This window comes from Vipera berus (genome assembly GCF_964194415.1).
Source record: "Vipera berus genome assembly, chromosome: 1".
NCBI classification, from domain to species: Eukaryota; Metazoa; Chordata; class Lepidosauria; order Squamata; family Viperidae; genus Vipera; species Vipera berus.
In genome coordinates, this window is record NC_138202.1 from 312,533,378 (window position 1) to 312,554,740 (window position 21,363).

The 21,363-nt window shown below is 43.1% G+C and overlaps 1 protein-coding gene across 1 annotated transcript; it reads left to right on the forward strand.

Annotated features, from left to right (window-relative positions):
* Positions 1 to 1,193: 1,193 nt before the first annotated feature.
* On the forward strand, positions 1,194 to 19,957 carry BATF3 (basic leucine zipper ATF-like transcription factor 3). The gene is made up of 3 exons (XM_081320545.1): positions 1,194 to 1,360; positions 7,428 to 7,532; positions 19,540 to 19,957. The coding sequence occupies exons 1-3, from the start codon at positions 1,292 to 1,294 to the stop codon at positions 19,723 to 19,725; spliced, it is 360 nt and encodes a 119-aa protein (XP_081176671.1). The 5' UTR covers positions 1,194 to 1,291; the 3' UTR covers positions 19,726 to 19,957.
* Positions 19,958 to 21,363: the final 1,406 nt, after the last annotated feature.

Here is a 21,363-nt window from a genome sequence, read left to right on the forward strand (position 1 = left end):
AGCGTTTGTCCGAGGACGTCTCTGTGGTCATGTGAACGGCATGACTAGACGCCAAAGGTGCACGGAACGCTGCTACCTTCCCACCATAGTGGTCCGTATTTTTCTACTTGCATTTTTACGCGCTTTCAAACTGCTAGGTTGGCAGAAGCTGGGACGAGTAACAGGCGCTCACTCTGCTACACGGCACTCGGGATTCGACCCGCCAAACTGCCGACTATCGGATCGACAAGCTCAGCATAAGGTTTTAAGCTAAATTACTAGCTGAGATCATTTTTTTAATAATGCAGTTTATTTTGTGCGGGCCCTTCTTTTAAATGCAGACTACGCTGCCTTGAGTGGGACTTTTCGTGGAAAGGTGCGATTCAGACAGCACGACAACAGCCACGCTGCCACTTGCACGCGCAAGTGTAACAACGCCCCCCCCCTTTAATTTTACAGTGGAAACGCTGGAGGCGATTTCCTACCGACTCTTTCAGGATTTGCTCCCGGTTTCCGCCTCCTGTTTTCTGCCGGTTCCGCTCTTTAGTCCAGCGTTTCCCAACCTTATGAACTTGAAGATGCGTGGACTTCAACTCCCAGAATTCCCCAGCCAGCATAGCTGGCTGGGGAATTCTGGGACTTGAAGTCCACGCATCTTCAAGTTCCTAAGGTTGGGAAACGCTGCTTTTAGTCAGACACCCCTACAAGCGTGGCCCTTTTAAACGGGGAGGAGGACGGGCGAGAGAACGAACAGCCCCCCCCACACACACATTCACACGTTCAGCTGAAAGCTTTCGGCTCGCCCGATCGTCAGCCGAGCGGATTCCGGCTCTAGAGCCACCCCGAAACCCCACAGCCCGCGAGCGGGGAGGAAGAGGGGAAAAGCCCCTTTCTTTTCAGTTCCCTATCGGAGAAGGCCGCCTCCCGGTCTCGCCGCCAGTTCCCTCCTGAAGTTTCAAGGGCCGCCACGTGATTTCCATGAACTGGGAGTTGAGCAGATCGGCGGCGCCGGGCAGGGCGAAAAGCAGCGGCTCCTGGTTTTCCCGGCCGCCGAGCGCTGGTTGGAGAGAAGAGCAGCTGGGGAAGCAGGCGCGGCGGCGGCGGCGGGCAGGTGCCGGGGAAGTGCCGAGAGCAGCACGCGCCTCCGGGATGCCCCTCTTTGGGTTTTCCGCTTAGGCGGCGGCTGGTGCAGCGATTCCCTCCCCATGCGCGTCCCCGGCGCTTGCTGTGGCTACGCTGTTTTCGCCGGGACCTTAAAGGTCCTTTGGCCTCCTGGCCGGCCGGCCGACCTCCTCTTTTCTCTTCGGCCAGGATGTCTCAGGGGATTCCCGCTGCGGGAAGCACTTTGCAACGAAGTTCCTCCTCCGAGGAAACTCTGCAGGTAAATCGAAGCCCGATGGGGCGCGGGGTCGGGGGGGGGGCCGGGGAGGAGGGGATAGAAAATTTGGACAAGGCGCGCCTCCAAGCAACTTTCCTCCCGCGATTCAGACGTTGCCTTGGAATCGCGCTCTTCAGAGCACAACTTCCAGCCGGGTCTTTCAAGCGTTGGCCGGGCAGGATTTTTTTTTTTCATTGCTGTGGTGTGAACGCGCCAGACCTCGCTAGCTCACTCGCACGCGGGGATCGAAGGGCAGCGGTGGCACCTCGAAAAGACTGGTGGGCTAGCGCGCTTTCTTCGGAAGGAAAGGCGTTTCATTTTATTTTATTTTATTTTATTTTTTAAAAAAAGTTTCGGGTAGCAGAGAGACGAAAACTACAGAAGGAGACAAAAGTGGTGCGTAAAATTATGGATCGTGCCTCACGCCCCACATTTTTCCCTTCCCTTCCCTTCCCCTCCTTATGACAAGAATTTGCCTTATTTCGAGAAACGGAGGAGGTAGGAACTTCTAGTCAGAAGAAGGGAGAAAAAAATGGAACTTCCCACTGCTTGAAATAAGTTTATCATTCTGCAATTGGGAGGAGATGTCTTTGAACAATTAATCTTTGATCAGCTATTGATCTTGTTGTATATACATTTGTCTGGGCTAACCTTCACTTACTTGTCATAGGATGGAGTGGGGAACCAAACCTACTTGCCCAGATCTTATTCACCTGTTGTTTGGTAGACCTCTATGGAGTTCCAGACTAGAGATTTTGTCTGAACCAGCAGAGAGTTTTGATACCCTTAAACTTCAGTTCCCCCACTCTGTCATCCAGCAAGTGGCATCCCCAAAAGATAGGCCCTGTATGAACAACGAAGAACAGAATCACTGAATCACTGCTGTTATTAGCATGGGTCCAATTAGTTTAGTACTAACTGTACCAGTCTACGCGATCCAGCACACTGTATGTGTGTTGGATTCAAATTCTCGTCATTCCCAACTAAAAGTTGATAAAAACTCAACTCCACTGACCAACAGGGATCTCCAGAGTTCAGTAAGAGGTCTTTCAGAGGCCAGTTGGAAGAAGGGAGTAGTGGAACCAAGCACATATACTAATTTGTAGCAAGTTGCTAACAAGCTTGTTAACTATGTTGAATATACTGAAACTGCAAGACTAAATGTTTATACTGAAGGAGGTGAACCAGAAAAATTATAACATTTATAACACTTAGTATAGTGTCAGTAACAAATGGGTGTTCTTTGTTCTTGCACGCAGTGAGCAAGTTAAAGTGGGAGAGATTAGTAGAAGGAAGTCAAAGATGAAATAAAGTGATCTAGCAGGACCAGAGATCCATCTTCCTTTTCCTTCATCAGGCTTAGGTTTAAATGATCGTAATATTTATCAGATATTTTGATTGTTTATGTTAGGGGTCTTCAAACTTGGCCCTTTTATTTTTTTTTTTTTTTTTATTGAAAAGTTTTAAAAATACAGTTTTCCTTTAAAAAACCCCCTTCCCCCTCCCTACCTCCCCTCCCTACCTCCCCCCTTCCCCCCCCTCCCCCCCTCCCTCCTCCCCCCCCACCTCCCCCTAACCCCCCTCCCCCCCCCCCCCCGGACTTCCCAGAGCTAAATACAAGGTATATATATATAAAAAGGCAATCATAAACAACCATATACTAACAACTATAAATTCTAAAATCCATCACTCTCTAACTTATATAGGATCAAACAAAACTTAGCATTATTAAATATATATAGAAGACAAAATAAAAAAAGAAAAAAGAAAACGAAAGAAGACTTATTCAAATGCTAGATAAAACTTCTTGACCCTATACTTATTCTGGATAAACTCAATCCATTTTCTCCATTCCGAAACTTGGCCCTTTTATGACTTGTGGACTTCAACTCCCAGAATTCCTCAGCCAGACACACTGGCTGAGGAATTCTGGGAGTTGAAGTCGACAGGTCATAAAAGGGCCAAGTTTGAAGACCCCTGGCTTATGTACTTAATAGATTTTAAGGCTACCTACTCTCACAAAAAGCTAAAGGTGGCATTTCAGCTCATGAAAGATAAATAAGCTGTACAGTATAGATTGAGGCGTTAGATGTAAGCATAACTGATTAAATTTACAGCTACAGAGCTGTGTATAGCAGTTATGTAGTGTCCCATAGCAATTTGTCCATGAAGTCAAGTGGTGGCTTTGCAGTTTTGCCTTTCTCACACCAGCTTAGCTTCCTGCAGGATTATGCTATCACAGAAAGACTTTCCAGGGCACATCATCCCCATCTGGGCAGTACTCTAAGGATTTGTTTAATTATTTATTTACTCTCTATATTGCCACAGTCCACTCTGAATTGGGTCAGGATAATATAGGATGTAACATCGCTATGGTTCACTGCTAGTCTTCATGATTTGGGAAGTGCCTGCAGGGAGACATGGAAACTCATCTGAGTGTAACAAGTAGCTGATCCCAGGCCGAAATCCAATTTCTCAAAGAGTTTTCTTATGCAAAAGGAATTTCCCAATTTTTTCTCTCCCATTTTATGGTAGTGCAGTTATTATTTTTGAACTTTTGTTCTGCTTTTGAGTCAGCAGTTTCCTTGGCAAAAAAAATTGGAAGTGGTTTGCCACTGCCTCCTTCCTAAGAAGAATAGGAGTGACTGGCCCAAAGTCACTGTTGATTTGTGTGCCTTGTGTACCTTAGCCAGGATTAGAACTCATGGTCTCTCAGTTCTAGCCAAACTCTTTGTCTCTCTTGCACTTGTTTAATATAAAACAGGAGGATATTGGTGAGAGTCTCCCCATGAATATTAAAGATCAGGAGGCAGGGAGACTGCGCAGCATTGCAGAGTATAAGTTGAGTTAGGCCATTTAAGATACTTAAGATAAGAGTAAGAACTCCAACTTACATAGAAGAATTTTATTTCCCCCTACCCTTAGCCACTGCTGTCTTGGAAAATTTTAAAACTGTTTTTAATCAATTGAATATATTAAATATTTGGTAAATTACAAGACTTATTACCTGGCAACTATTTGTACCTATCATGCTTGGGAAGGCAATGGCTCTTGCGTGTGTTATCTCCAGCGTCACTTTATAATATCTTCTTGCTTTGGGGTCTTGGGCATTTCTGAGCACCCTGGCAAGGAAGCAGTTATCAGCCTCTCTGATGGCCAACATGCCACAGGAGATCGCACACATATATAACAAGGAGACTTGTTGATACTTGAGATGTCTTACTGCACTTGAGGTGGATATCAGCTCATATACTACTTCCATATTTAAATCAAAATGCTTGTCAAGTCTGTTCCTCAAATCCAAGTATTTTGAATTGGATTCCACAAACAGTTTAAATATACATAAAAATGGCGGCATTGCTCTTGCAGGGCACAGATATGATATAGGCAAGATGATATTTTGTTGAACCAAAATCAGACATGTAAACTGGCAACAGGTGAATTGTGTAGAATTTCTCTGACTTCAAAACAAAAGTATAAAAACAAGAACATTGGTGTATCAGATATAGCAATTAGTAATAGCTAATTCAAACTTCAGTTTTTATCAAACTACATTCTAAACACACATTCCCGCTTCCGAAACAAGGATTGCATGCAGCTCAGTATATTTTAAATACCACTGTATCATATAGAATTTGCTTATCTATCCATCCATCCATCTCACTGATCCATCCATCTCACTGATCACAAATATAAAATTTTATTAAGCAAGGGTACATTAAAATGATTCTTTTAACTCAGGGGTGTCAAACTCACAATGTCGTGACATAGCACGATTTTTTTGCCATTGCCGGCAATGGAGTGGACGCGGTTTCGCTATGATGCATCCAGCCCACGGGCTGTCAGTTTGACACCCCTGTCCTAACTAGTGGTATTCTCTCTTGAACTGATCTTGTTTTACTGAAATGTGCTAAACATCAGTTTATGGGTCTACTCTTTTTCGTACTAAAAAAAGCTTTTTTTTTAAAGGAAAAGAGAAACAGGGAAATATAAAAGAATATATGAATGGGGCAAAATCATGAGTTACATTGGGAATGTTCAACATACTTTATGGGGATTTCCTTTGGATATGCAAAACATTTACCATCTTAGTAGAGCAGAAACCCCACTACATATGGCAGTTTGTTTGACCTACTATCCCAAATATGATCCAGACATTTTGTGTTTGATTCATGATTTTAGATTTAATTGTGTCAAACTCTTTCTGAGCCCAGTTTTCTGTAACATTTGTTGCTCCAAAAGCTCCTGGGATCACTCTTTAGAAATTAGATAGCAAAATGCCCTTTTCTCCTTCCTAACTTCCTTCCTAACTCCAAGAGAGGGGATCTTGGAGTTCTAGTGGACAATCACTTAAATATGAGGCAGCAATGCACTGCAGCTGCCAAACAACCAACACAGTTTAGACCGGCATTGGTTTCATTCACATGACACTCTTAACCTCAAATGAATTACGGTAGCTTGTTTCTAAATAAAAAGACTCACTTCACAAAGCTAAGCTGCATAACATCAATAAATTGGGCAAATGCAAGCCATTGGGTCTTTAACTGAGTTGATTATGCCTTCTATATTATTGCAGCACTAAAAACGTAGCCCAGCCTTACCTGACCTCACAAGAGGATAAAATAAAAGACTTTGTGCGTATTTGCTATCTTTCTTGGAGGAAAGCTAAGATCCACATGTGATTAACACATTCCAAACCTTAAATGCCATCAAATACCAGGCTCTTTCTATCATATGTGGTGGACGTGTACAGAAGCTAAAACCTATTGGAACATAATTAAATCATGGATAGAAAAGATGATACAACGTCGTATAGAATTAAGACCAGAAATATTCCTGTTGGGTATTTTACCAGAGAAATATAGTAAAGAGAACACATATTTGATTATTCATATAACCACGGCAGCTAGGATTGTGTTTGTGCACAAAACTGGAAGGCACTGAAAGCTCCTCCAGAAGAAGAGGTGATCAGGAAAATAATGGAATGCGCAGAAATGAATAGATTGACACTGTCTTATCTTTAATCATCATTGTTAGAGTATTATGAAATTTGGGGAAAATTTTACGAGTGGGTAAAAAAGAGAATATGCTTAAAAGACAGCTAACACTAATTTAGATGGAAGTGAGGAGATAAGGATATTATCATACCTAATGTAGACATTGAAAATCCAAAGAGAGGAGCTGCTCGGACATCACCCCGGAATTGTATCGGAAGAGGAATGGGAGGGAAGAAAGGAGAGGAGAGAGGGAAGAGAGTAGAGGAGGGGGAAGGAAGTAGGAAGGTTGGAGGGAAAGAGGAGAAGTGGGGAGAAACGGGAGGGGAGTGGTGAGGGAAAGAGGAGAGGAAGAAGAAGGAAGTAGGAAACAAAGGAGAAAAGGAGAAATAAAGTAGAGAAGAGGGAAGAGAGAGAAGGAGGGTGGATACAGTGAAAGGGGAAATGGACGAGCAGCACCCAAACCTACGTGTATATATTTATATATGGCGATATAATAATACCTACAGCATTACTGATATAACAAATGTTAAATACTTGAAAAAATGTTTATATTTCATTGGTTAGTTTGTGGTATATTAAAGGAACTGTGAAAAATAAAATAAAACAACAGGGAAAAAAACACATTCCAAACCTTTATGACCTGATTGCCTTCCTTCCATTTTATTTTTTTAAAATAACCATTCAAACACCCCAGGGAAAAGAAAGCAAACTCTGGCTCACACAAATCCTCTTCCTAGGAACTCTTGCAAGCTGTCATTGGGCAGGAGAACAGAGTTAGTTAGCTATCTTTCACTCAGAATACTATGTGAACCAGATACAGCCACAAGGGTTCTTGCAACCAGTCTTTAGTTTACATCAATATAGTAACCAGACTATGTGTACATTTCTTTACCACTCAGGGTAAAGAAAATATAAATATCAGCCACTCTTGGAAAATGTGATCAGGACTCACAAGATTATCAATGGTGTGTTTGTCAAAGTATAGCTTCCTTGATTTTCTGGATGCTGAAGGATTGTTTTGGAAAAAAGGGAAGTTGTTAACTAAACAACCATATTCTGATTTTATTGACCAGAGTCATGATGATGATGAAAGACGAGTAAGACGGAGAGAGAAGAACAGAGTCGCTGCCCAGAGAAGCCGAAAGAAACAAACTCAGAAAGCAGATAAACTCCATGAGGTGACTGGTGCATTGGCATTTTTCAAGATCAACAATTAGTATCATTCTCAAATGCAAAATAAGTCGTGGGTCACCTTAAGAATTAAGAGAGTGTTAGTTCCTTAATTAGGGGCATCCACAGTGAGAGGAGGAGTATGTGTGTTCAAAGCTCCACCTTTTTAATGTGTCTTATATATGCAAGACACATAAAAAATGATATGGGGCTTCAGTTGGCATCTAGATTTTTTTTTAACCTTCATGCAGATCCTCTTCGTTTAATAAGCTTTTATGGACGAAACCCTATTTACTTAGATATCTAAGTTTGTGTGATAACATTTTAGCTTTAAAAGAAATATTTCCAAGTCAGCATTCTCTAGATGGATTGAGTCTTAGGGCCTACACCAACATCTGGTTACCCAAGTCTGGGAAAGGCTAAGCTAGATGGATGCTTAGGCAAAGACTACAAAGGAAGTCACCATTTCCCACAGGTTGCATATAACATGCTGTTATAGGCAATACACTGTTTCTAACCAGAAAGCATCCATACTTAGATGTTGTTTCCCCATTAACACTTTTTTCATGATGCTTGAGCTATTGACTGTCACGAATGCCCAAGACACTGAATTTCACAGGGTATAGCTCATGAAAAAGTACAGATTTCTCTGGATTTACCTGCATTGTCAATTTGGGGAAGTGACAGATTTATCATGCTCTGAATCAGGGTTGAGTTATTTTCTCTCTTTACTTTCTCTTTTTCTCGACTAAGAAATGGAGATGAGAACCACCCACTAGAGTCAGACATGATTGGACAGGGGAAACATTTATTATATTATATATATATACATATACATATACATACACACACACACACACACACACACACACACCACACACACAAAACACTGGGACAAGGTAAAAAACCAAAGCAGTTTTAATAAAATCGAGCTTTCATTGGAGAACTGCCAGTGTCATCAGGATGCTCGCTGTCAATGGGAGATCGCTGTTTGCTCTTCCGATCGCGATTGATGCCCTTGTCATCGCACGTGTCCTCATGCCAGAAGCTCTTGGGACCCCTACGGCCCATTGTGTCATTTAGGGGAACCCCAACTTCAGGGTTGGCCAAGTGGTTATATGGTAGACTAAGATACCTGGTGACAAACAATAAGACCACGGTAAGCTCTTCAAGTGAATTCCTAGATAGAATTAGATCCTTTAGTATAGAGGAGGATGAAGTCATGGTATCCTATGATGTCACCTCCCTATTCACTTCAATCCAGCAGAATCTAGCAATTGTGGTAATTAGAGACTGCTTACAACAACATGGAGCGGGACGGCACCAGGACTCACTTGATAATGAAGATTTCTTATAACTCATGGCCCTATGCCTCAAAACGTTTTTTACATTTCAAGGTAGCATCTATGAACAGGTGAAGGGTACCCCTATGGGGTCCCTGATCTCCGGAGTCATTGCAGAGGCTGTCCTGCAGGAATTGGAGACTCAGGTGATGTCCACGTGTCGACCCAAATTTTGGGTGAGATACGTGGACGACACGTTTGTGGTTGTCAAGAGACAGGACAAGGATAGGCTTATGGGTGAGCTTAATTCCATCTACCCCGATATCTGCTTTACGGTGGAGGAAGAAGCCAATGGAGCTCTGGCCTTCCTGGATGTGTTGGTTAACCGCCAACCAGATGATTCCCTTCACACATCCGTCTACCATAATCCTACTTATACGGACAGGATTCTCCATTACAAAAGCAACCATCCCATGACCCACAAAGTTAGCTGTATTAGAATGCTTTTTAAACGTGTGGATACGCACTGCGGCACGTATAAGGCGAAGAAGGAAGAAAGGTGCCATCTCTATTGCGTCTGCAGAAGTAATGGCTATCCACTAAATTTCATTAGGCGATGCACCGAACCACGTGAACCTGTCCAGAACCAACATGAAGGCACGCCGATGGCATGGATAACACTACCCTACATCCATGGTGTATCTGAAGCCACGGCATGCATAATGACCCCCTACAAAGTCAGTGTAACCCATAAACCTGATCACACCCTGCATGCCCGTGTCATGCGCCCAAAGGATCCGCTCCCCAATGAAGAGAAGTCCTCAATTGTATATAAGATGACATGTGAGAACTGCCATTGTAATTATATTGGGGAGACGGCAAAGCGGTTGGGGACTAGGGTACATGAACACGAACTTGTGGTTAAAAGACAAGAACGGCATTCGCAGGTATGAGCACACATGGCTACATACAATCACACCTTTGATTTGGCAGGGGCCGAGGTGATTGCCAGTGATAACACCAAGGGTGGCCGATTGTTCAAAGAGGCCTGGTTCTCAGATCGCTCCTCAATTAACCGTCATATAGACCTCCTGCCTGCATACCAAGCCCTCAGGAGTTGGGAAGAGGAATGGCGCAGACAATGTGAATACTCATGGAGTATACCATTGAGCCAGGATCAAGATCGCACAGCTATACAGCAATCCCAACACACACATATATACATACATACACATATTGTATGTATATAGACATATACATACACATGTGTGCCTGTATATATATGTGTGTGTCTATATGATGAAAACTGTAAACTTGAAAGCATTTGGGTCAATATAAAAGGGGGGAAAAATGACATTGCCATAGGTGTATACTATAGGCCACCCAACCAAGCAGAAGAAATAGATGAACTTTTTGCTAGTCAGCTAACTAAGGTATGTAAGAAGCACATCACAATAGTAATGGGGGACTTTAATTACCCTGATATCAACTGGGAGACAAACTCTGCACCAAGTGGAAGATCAAACAGATTCCTGACAAACCTAGCAGACAACTTTCTCTCCCAAAAAGTAGAGAAGGGAACTAGGGGATTAGCCATATTGGATTTAATTCTCACAAACAGAGATGAAATGATAGAAGGTGTTGAAGCCACAGGAACCTTGGGGGGAAGTGATCATGCAATATTGGAATTCAACATTCTGGAGGCACAAGCAATAGAACACAGCCAAACTAGAGTCCTGGATTTTAAAAGAGCTAATTTCAATAAACTTAGAGAGACCATGGGAAGAATTCCATGGATGAGAATCCTAAAGGGGAAAACAACTCAAGAAGCTTGGGAAATTTTGAAAAGTGAGATAATAAAGGCCCAGTCTAGTACAATACCAACAAAGAAGAAAAATAACAGCTCTCAAAAGAAACCAGCATGGCTGCATAAAGAACTCTCTGATAAATTGAAAGATAAAAAGGACAAGCATAAGAATTGGAAAGAGGGGCACATAACTAAGTCAGAATATCAGCAAATAGCCCGTGCCTGCAAAGATGAAGTGAGGAAAGCTAAGGCTCAAAATGAACTAAGGCTTGCAACCAAAGTCAAAAATAACAAAAAATGCTTCTTTCAACATATAAAAAACAAGAAAAAAGTTAAGGAAATGATTGGTCCATTAGTGGGGGAAAGTAGCAAGAAGGTGACAAGCAATAGGGAGAAAGCAGAACTATTTAATTCGTTTTTTGCATCTGTCTTTACACAAAGGGAAAAAACAGTCCAACCTACCCAAACCAGTGCCATAAAAAACAGAATAGAAACGCAAGTTAAGATAGGCAAGAAAATGGTAAGTGAGCACCTGTCCAGCCTAAACGAGTTCAAATCACCAGGACCAGATGGATTACATGCCAAGGTTCTCAAGGAACTAGCAGACGTGATCTCAGAAGCACTGAACTATATTTTTCAAAGATCCTGGAGCACTGGGGAACTACCAGAGGACTGGAAGAGAGCTGATGTAGTTCCCAACTTCAAAAAAGGGAAAAAATGGATCCATTGAATGAAACTACAGACCTATCAGCCTGACCTCAATACCTGGGAAGATTCTGGAAAAGATAATCAAACAACGAATCAGCGAACAACTTGATGCAAACAAAGTCATCACTAAAAGTCAACATGGGTTTGTCAAAAACAGATCATGCCAGACAAATCTTATTACATTCTTTGACCAAGTGACAAAACTAGTGGACCAGAGGAATGCTGTAGACATAATTTACTTGGACTTCAGTAAGGCATTCGATAAAGTAGATCACAACCTACTACTTGATAAGATAGAAAAATGTGGGTTAGATAGCATTACCACCAGATGGATTCGTAGCTGGCTGACAGGCCGTACTCAGCGTGTGGTCCTCAATGGAACCGCATCTACATGGAAGGAAGTGTGTAGTGGGGTGCCCCAGGGCTCTGTTCTGGGCCCAGTGCTCTTCAATATCTTCATTAATGATTTGGATGAGGGGATAGATGGGGAACTCATCAAATTTGCAGACGACACCAAGCTGGCAGGAATAGCCAATACTCCAGAAGATAGGCTTAAGATACAGGAGGATCTGGACAGACTCGAACACTGGGCACTATCTAACAAAATGAAATTCAATTGTGAAAAAAGTAAGATTCTACATTTAGGCAGGAAAAATCAAATGCATTGGTATAGTATAGGTGGTACCTTGCTCAATAGTAGTAACTGTGAGAGGGATCTCGGAGTCTTAGTAGACAATCACTTCAATATGATCCAGCAGCGTGCTGCAGCTGCCAAAAAAGCCAACACAGTGCTAGGCTGAATTAACAGAGGGATAGAATCAAGATCAAGTGAAGTACTAATACCACTTTACAATGCTTTGGTAAGGCCACACCTGGAATACTGCATCCAGTTTTGGTCACCACGATGTAAAAAAGATGTCGAGACTCTAGAAAGGGTACAGAGAAGAGCAACAAAGATGATTAGGGGGCTGGAGGCTAAAACATATAGGGAACGGTTGCTGGAATTGGGTATGTGTAGTTTAATGAAGAGAAGGGTGAGGGGTGACATGATAGCAGTGTTCCAATATCTCAGGGGCTACCACAAAGAAGAGGGAGTCAAGCTATTCTCCAAAGCACCTGAAAGCAGGACAAGAAGCAACGGATGGAAACTAGTCAAGGAGAGAAGCAACCTAGAACTAAGGAGAAACTTCCTGACGGTTAGAACAATTAACCAGTGGAACAACCTGCCTCCAGAGGTGGTGAATGCTCCAACACTGGAGGTTTTTAAGAAGAGACTTGACAGCCATTTGCCTGAAATGGTATAAGGTTTCCTGCCTGAGCAGGGGGTTGGACTAGATGACCTCCAAGGTCCCTTCCAACTTTATTATTATTATTATTATTATTATTATTATTATTATTATTATTATTATTATTATTATTATTATTATTATTATTATTATTATTATTATTATTTATACACGTGTGTGTGTGTGTGTAAAGGTAAAGATTCCCCCGCACATGCATGCCGGTCGTTTCCAACTCTAGGGGCCGGTGCTCATCTCCGTTTCAAAGCCGAAGAGCCAGCGCTTGTCTGAGGACGTCTCCGTGGTCATGTGGCCGGCATGATTAGACGCAAAGGCGCATGGAGCACTGTTACCTTCCCACCGTAGTGGTCCCTATTTTTCTACTTGCATTTTTACGTGATTTTGAACTGCTAGGTTGGCAGAAGCTGGGACGAATAACAGGCGCTCATTCTGTTATGCGGCACTCGGGATTTGACCCGCCAAACTGCCGACCATCTGATCGACAAGCTCAGAATCCTAACCCATTGAGCCACCGCATCCCTATAGATAGAAAGATAGATAGATAGATGATAGATAGATAGATAGATAGATAGATAGATAGATAGATAGATAGATATAGAGATATAGATATAAGCACACACAAACACACATGTATATATAGATAGATATAGATATATATCTTCAGAACTATGTAATCTACTACAGGGGTACCCAACCCCTGTTCCATGGACCAGTACCGGGCTGCAGCATTCCAGCAACTGATCTACGCAAACAAGCAAAGCCCCATCCGTGGGATGCAGACAGCATAGGAAACCACGCCCCCTCCAGTCTGTGGAAAAACCTTTCTCCATAGTCCCTGGTAGCAAAAAGGTTGGGGACCTCTGATCTAATACACATTTTCCTCAGCAAACAGTTAGCAGACCATTTTGGCAGTCCAGCAAGGAAGATGTCTGGGTGAGACCCTATCTTGCCATCAGTGTGTTGAAGTCTGTTGTCAACTCAGGGCACATGGATATGGAATGTCCCTGAATGAGTGCCTTTTTATCCTCTTCTTCATACAGTTTAGTGTTTTATTTATTTATTATTTTATTTATTTTTGGGACTTATATGCTGCCCTATCTCCCAAGGGACTCAGGGTGGCTTACAACAATAAAAACAACAATACAAAAATTAAAAAACGAATTAAATATCAGCCCCAAAATAAATTAACTACAGTTAAAATTAAAACGTATTTAAAAACCCATCATCAATCCAGGTCAGCCTGATGGAAGAGAAAAGTTTTGAGGTCGCGGCGAAAGGACCGGAGGTCCGGGGCCATCCGAAGCTCAAGGGGAAGCTGGTTCCAAAGGGCTGGTGCTCCCACAGAGAAGGCCCTCCCCCTGGGGGTCGCCAGCCGACATAGTTCTGAATAACACAGTATTTATTTATTATTTATTTATTTTTGGGACTTATATGCCGCCCTATCTCCCAAAGGACTCAGAGCAGCTAACAACAATAAAAATACAATAATACAAAAGTTAAAAAAAAGAATTAAACTAGCAGCCCCAATAATAAGTTAAAAAGATTTTAAAAATTCCTGTCAGTCCAGGTCAGCCTGATGGAAAAGAAATGTTTTAAGGCCACGGCGAAAGGACCAGAGGTCTGGGGCCATCCGGAGCTCAAGGGGGAGTTGGTTCCACAGGGCTGGCACTCCCACAGAGAAGGCCCTCCTCCTGGGGGTCGCCAGCCGACATTGTCTAGCCGACGGCACCCTGAGGAGGCCCTCTCTGTGTGAGGTGATGGGAAGTCGTTCCTGGCAGCAGACGGTCCTGCAAATATCCTGGGCCTAAGCCATGTAGGGCTTTAAAGGTAAGTACCAGCACCTTAAATCTCGCCCGGAAGACAACTGGTAGCCAATGCAGCTCACGCAGGAGGGGTGTAATATGGGAGTATCGGGATGCTCCCATCACTACCCACGCGGCTGCATTCTGCACCAGTTGAAGCCTCCGGGTGGTCTTCAAGGGCAGCCCCATGTAGAGAGCATTGCAGTAATCTATCCGAGAGGTAACGAGTGCATGAGTGACCGTACGTAGGGCATCTCGGTCCAGATAGGGGCGCAACTGGCGCACAAGGCGAACCTGGGCAAATGCCCCCCTGGCCACGACTCCAATATGATCTTCAAAACTGAGTCGTGAGTCCAGGAGGACGCCTAAATTGCGTGCCCTATCAACGGGAGGCAACACCTCTCCTTCCATAACCAAAGATGGAACCTCTTGGACGAGTCGAGATGCCGGTACGTAAAGCCACTCAGTCTTGGCCGGGTTGAGCTGGAGCCTGTTCTTCCCCATCCAAATCCGTACCGCTTCCAGGCAACGGGACATCACGTCGAGGGCATCACTGGCTTGGTTCGGGGTGGAGATAAAAAGCTGGGTATCATCGGCATATTGATGATACCTCACCCCAAAACCACGGATGATCTCACCCAGTGGCTTCATATAGATGTTGAACAGGAGGGGCGAGAGCACCGACCCCTGAGGCACCCCACAATTAAGGGGCCTAGGGGTTGACCTCTGCCCTCCTGTCAACACCATCTGCGAGCGGCGGAGGAGGAGAACCACCGTAAAACGGTGCCTCCCACTCCCAACCCCGCAAGACGTCGCAGCAAGATACCATGGTCGATGGTATCAAAAGCCGCTGAGAGATCTAAAAGGACCAGGACAGAGGAATAACCCCTGTCACGGGCCCGCCACAGATCATCCACCAGTGCGACCAATGCCGCCTCCGTGCTGTACCCGGGCCTGAAACCCGATTGGTATGGATCAAGATACTCAGTTTCCTCCAGGACCAAAGGGAGCTGCCGTGCCACCACGCTCTCAACAACCTTCACAAGAAAGCGAAGGTTGGAGACAGGACGAAAGTTGTTTAAAATAGCTGGATCCAAGGCAGGTTTCTTGAGGAGGGGCCTTACCACCGCCTCCTTCAAGGCGGCAGGGAAGCACCCCTCACTCAAGGAAGCATTTATAACTGCCAGGAGCCAGCCTCGTGTAACCTCCCGGGCCGCATAAACCAGCCAGGAGGGACACGGGTCCAACAAACACGTGGCGGCACTTAATTTCCCCATGATCCTGTCCACTTCGTCCGGAGTCACAGGATCAAACTCCTCCCAGATATTATCGGCCAAGCCCATCGTTTCCCCCTCGTCAGATACTGCCCAGTCGGAGTCCAAGCCAGCCCGAATCTGAGCGATTTTATCCACCAGATACTCACTAAACTCCTCGGCCCATCCCTGCAAGGGGTCCTCTCCTGTCCCCTGATTTAAAAGGGAACGGGTCACCCTAAACAGGGCGGCCATCTGTGGATGCAATGAGGGTGGCGAAGTGAGCACGCTTCGCCACCTCCATTGCCACAAGGTAAGATCTAGAAAAGGATCTTAACTGTGTCCGGTCAGACTCGGACCGAGTGGACCTCCAAATGCTCTCTAGGCCCCTTCTCCGGCGCTTCATCTCCCGCAGGTCCATGGAGAACCAAGGAGCAAGCCGGGATCTGCGCCGGGTCAGAGGCCGCAAAGGCACAACACGGTCGAGAGCCTCCGAAGCCGCCCATTGCCAGGCATCAACTAAGGTCTCGACCGGGCTGTGGGAAAGGGAGGAAGGAATAAATCCAAGCGCCGTCTGGAACCTATCTGGGTTTTGTTTGCTCCAAAACAGCCTGGCATTTTTCGGATAGCTTGCAAATAGAATTAGGATATTAGAATCTTATTCTATTATGCCCTATTATGCCCAGAAATCTCTTCCAAACAGTCTTGTTCTAACTGATAGACAACTGGGCAGGGGAAGCAATTTATAATATTATTGTGATTTTTTTTAAAAAGAGTCTTTTCCCCCTTTCTTGCATGTTTAATCATTGCAACATTTTTTTCTCATGTTCTCCTTTCCAATTGAACAATTGATGCTTATAAGCTGACTTCTAAAGAACAGAGTTTAAGTGTAGAATAGCAAGCGTATTGGCCAAGACTGAGATTGTTATCAATGCTTCAAAGCTTTCATATGAGCAATTATGAATATACCTGAGTAAAATGATGAATAAGGGTGGAGGACCAGAGTCCAACATGTCCTTTCCATGGAAGAAAGCACATTATCCATCCGTTCTTGGACTTCATGTGTGCAGTAAGGCAGTTAATGAATATATTGGTCATGGTGGCTGAGCAGCTATGGCTTTTGTTTTGTATTCTTTTTGAGGTAAGGACATTGATGCATTTCTGTTTTAGCCACATTCAAATCAAGGGTGAAACTAGCCATTTGATGTACAGTTGCCTTGTAAAGCAATTTTTTTCTGAGTCCCACTTGGTTTCTTTTCTTTTACTGAAACTCAAAAATAACTTCTCATTCATGCTTTGGTTGAAATTGAGATCAGACAAGCACGGGGAAATTTGACGTTTGTAAAAGTAACTTCTCTTTTTTTTTTAGAAGTTTAGAAGTGCCAAGAGAACTGAGCCCATGCAAGAGAACTGAGAACTGAACTCATTCGAGGAGCTCTGAGGGTCATTGGGTCATCTGGTCCTTTTTTTAGGGTTTCTAAAGGAGAGTCCCTTTGATTTATCCTGGCACACAGATCCTTTCATTGCGATTTTTAATCCACTCTTTATGGATGAGGAGATTGAGCAAATTCAGGCACCTATGGATCACTGTAGGTTTAAAACTACAGACCGGGATGACCAGGTTTCCAGGCATGGCCTATAATGTCTGATTGGCTTTCTTGCAGCCCCCTGACACCATTCCAAAATATCAAAGCTACATTTCTGCCCCCTTACTTTGTGACTCTGCTGTCCTACTTCCTCAGTACCCCCAATTTCTAAGAATATGCATTTGTATGTGCATGTTTGGAATTTTTAAAGTACACATAATAATAATAATAATAATAATAATAATAATAATAATAATAATAATAATAATAATAATAATAATAATAAGTTGGAAGGGACCTTGGAGGTCATCTAGTCCAACCCCCTGCTAAGGCAGGAAACCCTATACCATTTCAGACAAATGGCTGTCCAGTCTCTTCTTAAAAACTTCCAGTGTTGGAGCATTCACCACTTCTGGAGGCAGGTTGTTCCACTGGTTAATTGTTCTAACTGTCAGGAAGTTTCTCCTTAGTTCTAGGTTGCTTCTCTCCTTGACTAGTTTCCATCCGTTGCTTCTTGTCCTGCTTTCAGGTGCTTTGGAGAATAGTTTGACTCCCTCTTCTTTGTGACAGCCCCTGAGATATTGGAACACTGCTATCATGTCGCCCCTAGTTCTTCTCTTTATTAAACTACACATACCCAATTCCAGCAACCGTTCCCTATATGTTTTAGCCTCCAGTCCCCTGTGTGTGTGTGTGTGTGTGTGTGTATTTAAAGCTACAGCATAATGCCTCTAAATATGGAGGTTTTATTTATTATCATATTTAATGCCCGTTCTCAATTCTAAAAATTGCCTTTCGTGGTTTACATCTGGAAACAAGCATTTTTTTTCCATGGGCCCACATTATTTGATTAATTGTCTCACCCCCATCACATCAGTTTGTCTCACCTGCTCAGGTAGGGAAGGTGTGTTCTGGACCCTGTCAGTTAAAGACTTTCAACTGGTGGGATTCAGGAAGAGGGCTGACTCTCCTGGCCTTTCAAAATGTCTGAAGACCTGGCTCAGTCAACTCACATGAGGTTCATGAAACAGCACTAAACCCAAGGAGTGATTGACAGCTTAACAACCCTACCCTCCCCTTTTAACTTTTAACTAATTTTAGTCTTGTTTTTATCTGGCTCTTTTATTGATTTATTGTATTTCTGTATGGTTTTTAGTTCTTCATGTTTTGAATTGTATAACATCCAGATCACTCTGTGAGTGAACTGGATGGCATTTAAATTTCAGAAACAAATAAATAAAAATTTTAAACCAATGGCCAAGAGCCCCCTCCAAATATAGAGAACAAAACAAAAGCAAAACTTGAGCTGATTTAATGTAATTTAGGTTCAAATGTAATTAAAACCAAGTTAGTTTAATTATCTGTAAAATTGGTATCCATATATTTTGTGATTTCCACTATTGTTGAATTAAAAATTGCAATGGGATGGCAACTTTTACAACAAGCAATATGTGATCAGAAATCTCATATTTTGTACCCCTTGTTTACACTGATAAAATATAAGTGCATTTGAAAAGAACAACCAAAGCTTTTCCCTTTCTTGGATGTTAAAGATAATGACTCGAGATTTCCTTTATGGTAGCTCATTCTCTAGATCAGACATGTCAAACGTGCGATGTCACGTGATGTGCAACGTATCGGAGCTTTTTCTCCATTGCCAGCAATGGGGTGGGCGCAGTTTTGGGATCACGTGTCCAGCCCATGGGCCGGCAGTTTGACACCCCTGCTCTAGATACTGACCAATAAAGGACTTTTCCAAGTAGGCTCCTCCCCTTTGGATTGTCCAACCACATGGTTCCACAGATATAAGATGTTTGTCTTGGCTAGGGTCTTCTGATATGGGACTTCTGTTGATTTTATTAATATTTATTAAACAAATTATGTTAAGAGTAATGGTTGTTTTGGAAAAAATATCCACTGTATGATTTACTTGATTTGATTTGACACTACACTGCCACTTAGGTATTAGCTTACTGGTTATTTGCTATAGAAATATTTTAAATAGAACAATATAGATAAACTATACCTCAGGTAGGTAAAATTGAAATGCACTAAAAGCCAGACTGGGAAGAAAATAAATTAGGAGTTATGTACTTTTCAAAGTAACTATATTTTTCAGATAATTGTATCATTTTTAATTGTCTTTTTGGTTATTTTTAAACTTCTTTTTGAGAATTTAAGCACTTCATGAAGAATAGTGTAGCAAAAACAACAAATAATCATGGATTCTTGCTTGCATGCATGATCTTTTTATTTTTATCAATTATTTCAGGAATATGAGTGCCTTGAACAAGAGCATAATTCTCTAAAACGGGAGATTGGAAAGCTGACAGATGAAGTGAAACATCTGAGTGAAGTGTTGAGGAACCATGAAAAAATCTGTCCCTTGTTACACTGCGCCTTAAACTTTGGGTTGATTCCCAGACATGAAGCCATCCTTGGTCCCTTGCCAAGATAAGTCTCCCTCCTGAGAAACCTGAAAGAATGAGAAGATTTCAAGACTCTTCACTATCATCATTTTAGCCATCATGTTGTATGACCACACGCATTCTTAGAGCAGCCTGTGCTACATCTAGTGTTACCTTGGAGTCCTGGAACCATCAAGAATTAATGTTGCTGTTTAAAAGCCCTGGACTGCAGCCTTATGAGAGTAATTTTCAACTGAGCAGGGTATCTTCTGCCTGTTTCCACTATGCATTCCATACTCAGCATGGAATAGAAAAATGTGTATGCTGGATTTGCTAGAATATAATAATAATAAAGTTGGAAGGGATCTTGGAGGTCATCTAGTCCCACCCCCTGCTTAGGCAGGAAACCCTATACCATTTCAGAGAAATGGCTGTCCAGTCTCTTCTTAAAAACTTCCAGTGTTGGAGCATTCACCACTTCTGGAGGCAGGTTGTTCCACTGGTTAATTGTTCTAACTGTCAGGAAGTTTCTCCTTAGTTCTAGGTTGCTTCTGTCCTTGACTAGTTTCCATCCGTTGCTTCTTGTCCTGCTTTCAGGTGCTTTGGAGAATAGCTTGACTCCCTCTTCTTTGTGGCAATCCCTGAGATATTGGAGCACTGCTGTCATGTCACCCCTCATCCTTCTCTTCATTAAACTACACATACCCAATTCCAGCAGCCGTTCCTTATATGTTTTAGCCTCCAGTCCCCTAATCATGTTTGTTGCTCTTCTCTGTACCCTTTCTAGAGTCTCAACATCTTTTTTACATTGTGGTGACCAAAACTGGATGCAGTATTCCAAGTGTGGCCTTACCAAGGCATTGTAAAGTAGTATTAATACTTCACGTGATCTTGATTCTATCCCTCTGTTAATGCAGCCTAGCACTGTGTTGGCTTTTTTGGCAACTGCAGCACACTCCTGGTTTATATTTAAGTGATTGTCCACTAGGACTCCGAGATCCCTCTCACAATTATTACTATTGAGCAAGATACTACCTATACTATACCTGTACATTTTGTTTTTCTTGGCTAAATGTAGAAGCTTTTTTCACCATTGTATTTCATTTTGTTAGATAGTGCCTGATATGTATTATCTGTTATTATTATAAGTGTTCAATTATTATTAACCCATGAAACAGTTGTATTACAGCAAGTGGAAATCAGTTCGTGAGGTAAACTTCCGTTTGACAGTTCAGCACGCGGCAATTTGACAGCTGTCAAATTGCCGGCAGCCAACACGCAGGCGCAGCTTTTGACAGCTCCACACGCGGTCCCTCGCTGTCAAGAACCAACGCAGACGATTGGCCCTGCCGACAAGCGGGAAGCTGCGGGTCCAATGATTGGCGGAACCAACATTCAGTGGACTATATAAGGGAGTTGTAACCCCACTGTTTTTGCCTTGGTGTTCCCAAATAAACCGAACAGCTGAACCTGCTGTCTCCGCGTAATCCTTGGTCAGACAAACCACTGGCGACGAAGGTGGGATCGGCTTGCTAGCTGAAGTCACTGAGCTTAGGAAGGGTTCCTTCTGGAGGCTCTGAGCTAAGTCACTGGAAGTTGTAACTTCCACCACAAGCAAGCCGAAGGAGAACCGAGACAGTATGGCAGCGTTCGGTCAAATTCGTGAGTTCGATACTCGTTTTCCCGAG

Excerpts from the sequence above, each read along its gene's own strand:
- BATF3 (XM_081320545.1), top strand. The coding sequence starts at position 1,292 with ATGTCTCAGGGGATTCCCGCTGCGGGAAGCACTTTGCAACGAAGTTCC. Across the intron at positions 1,361-7,427 it reads CCTCCGAGGAAACTCTGCAG|AGTCATGATGATGATGAAAG; the intron begins GTAAATCGAAGC and ends TTTATTGACCAG. Across the intron at positions 7,533-19,539 it reads AAGCAGATAAACTCCATGAG|GAATATGAGTGCCTTGAACA; the intron begins GTGACTGGTGCA and ends CAATTATTTCAG.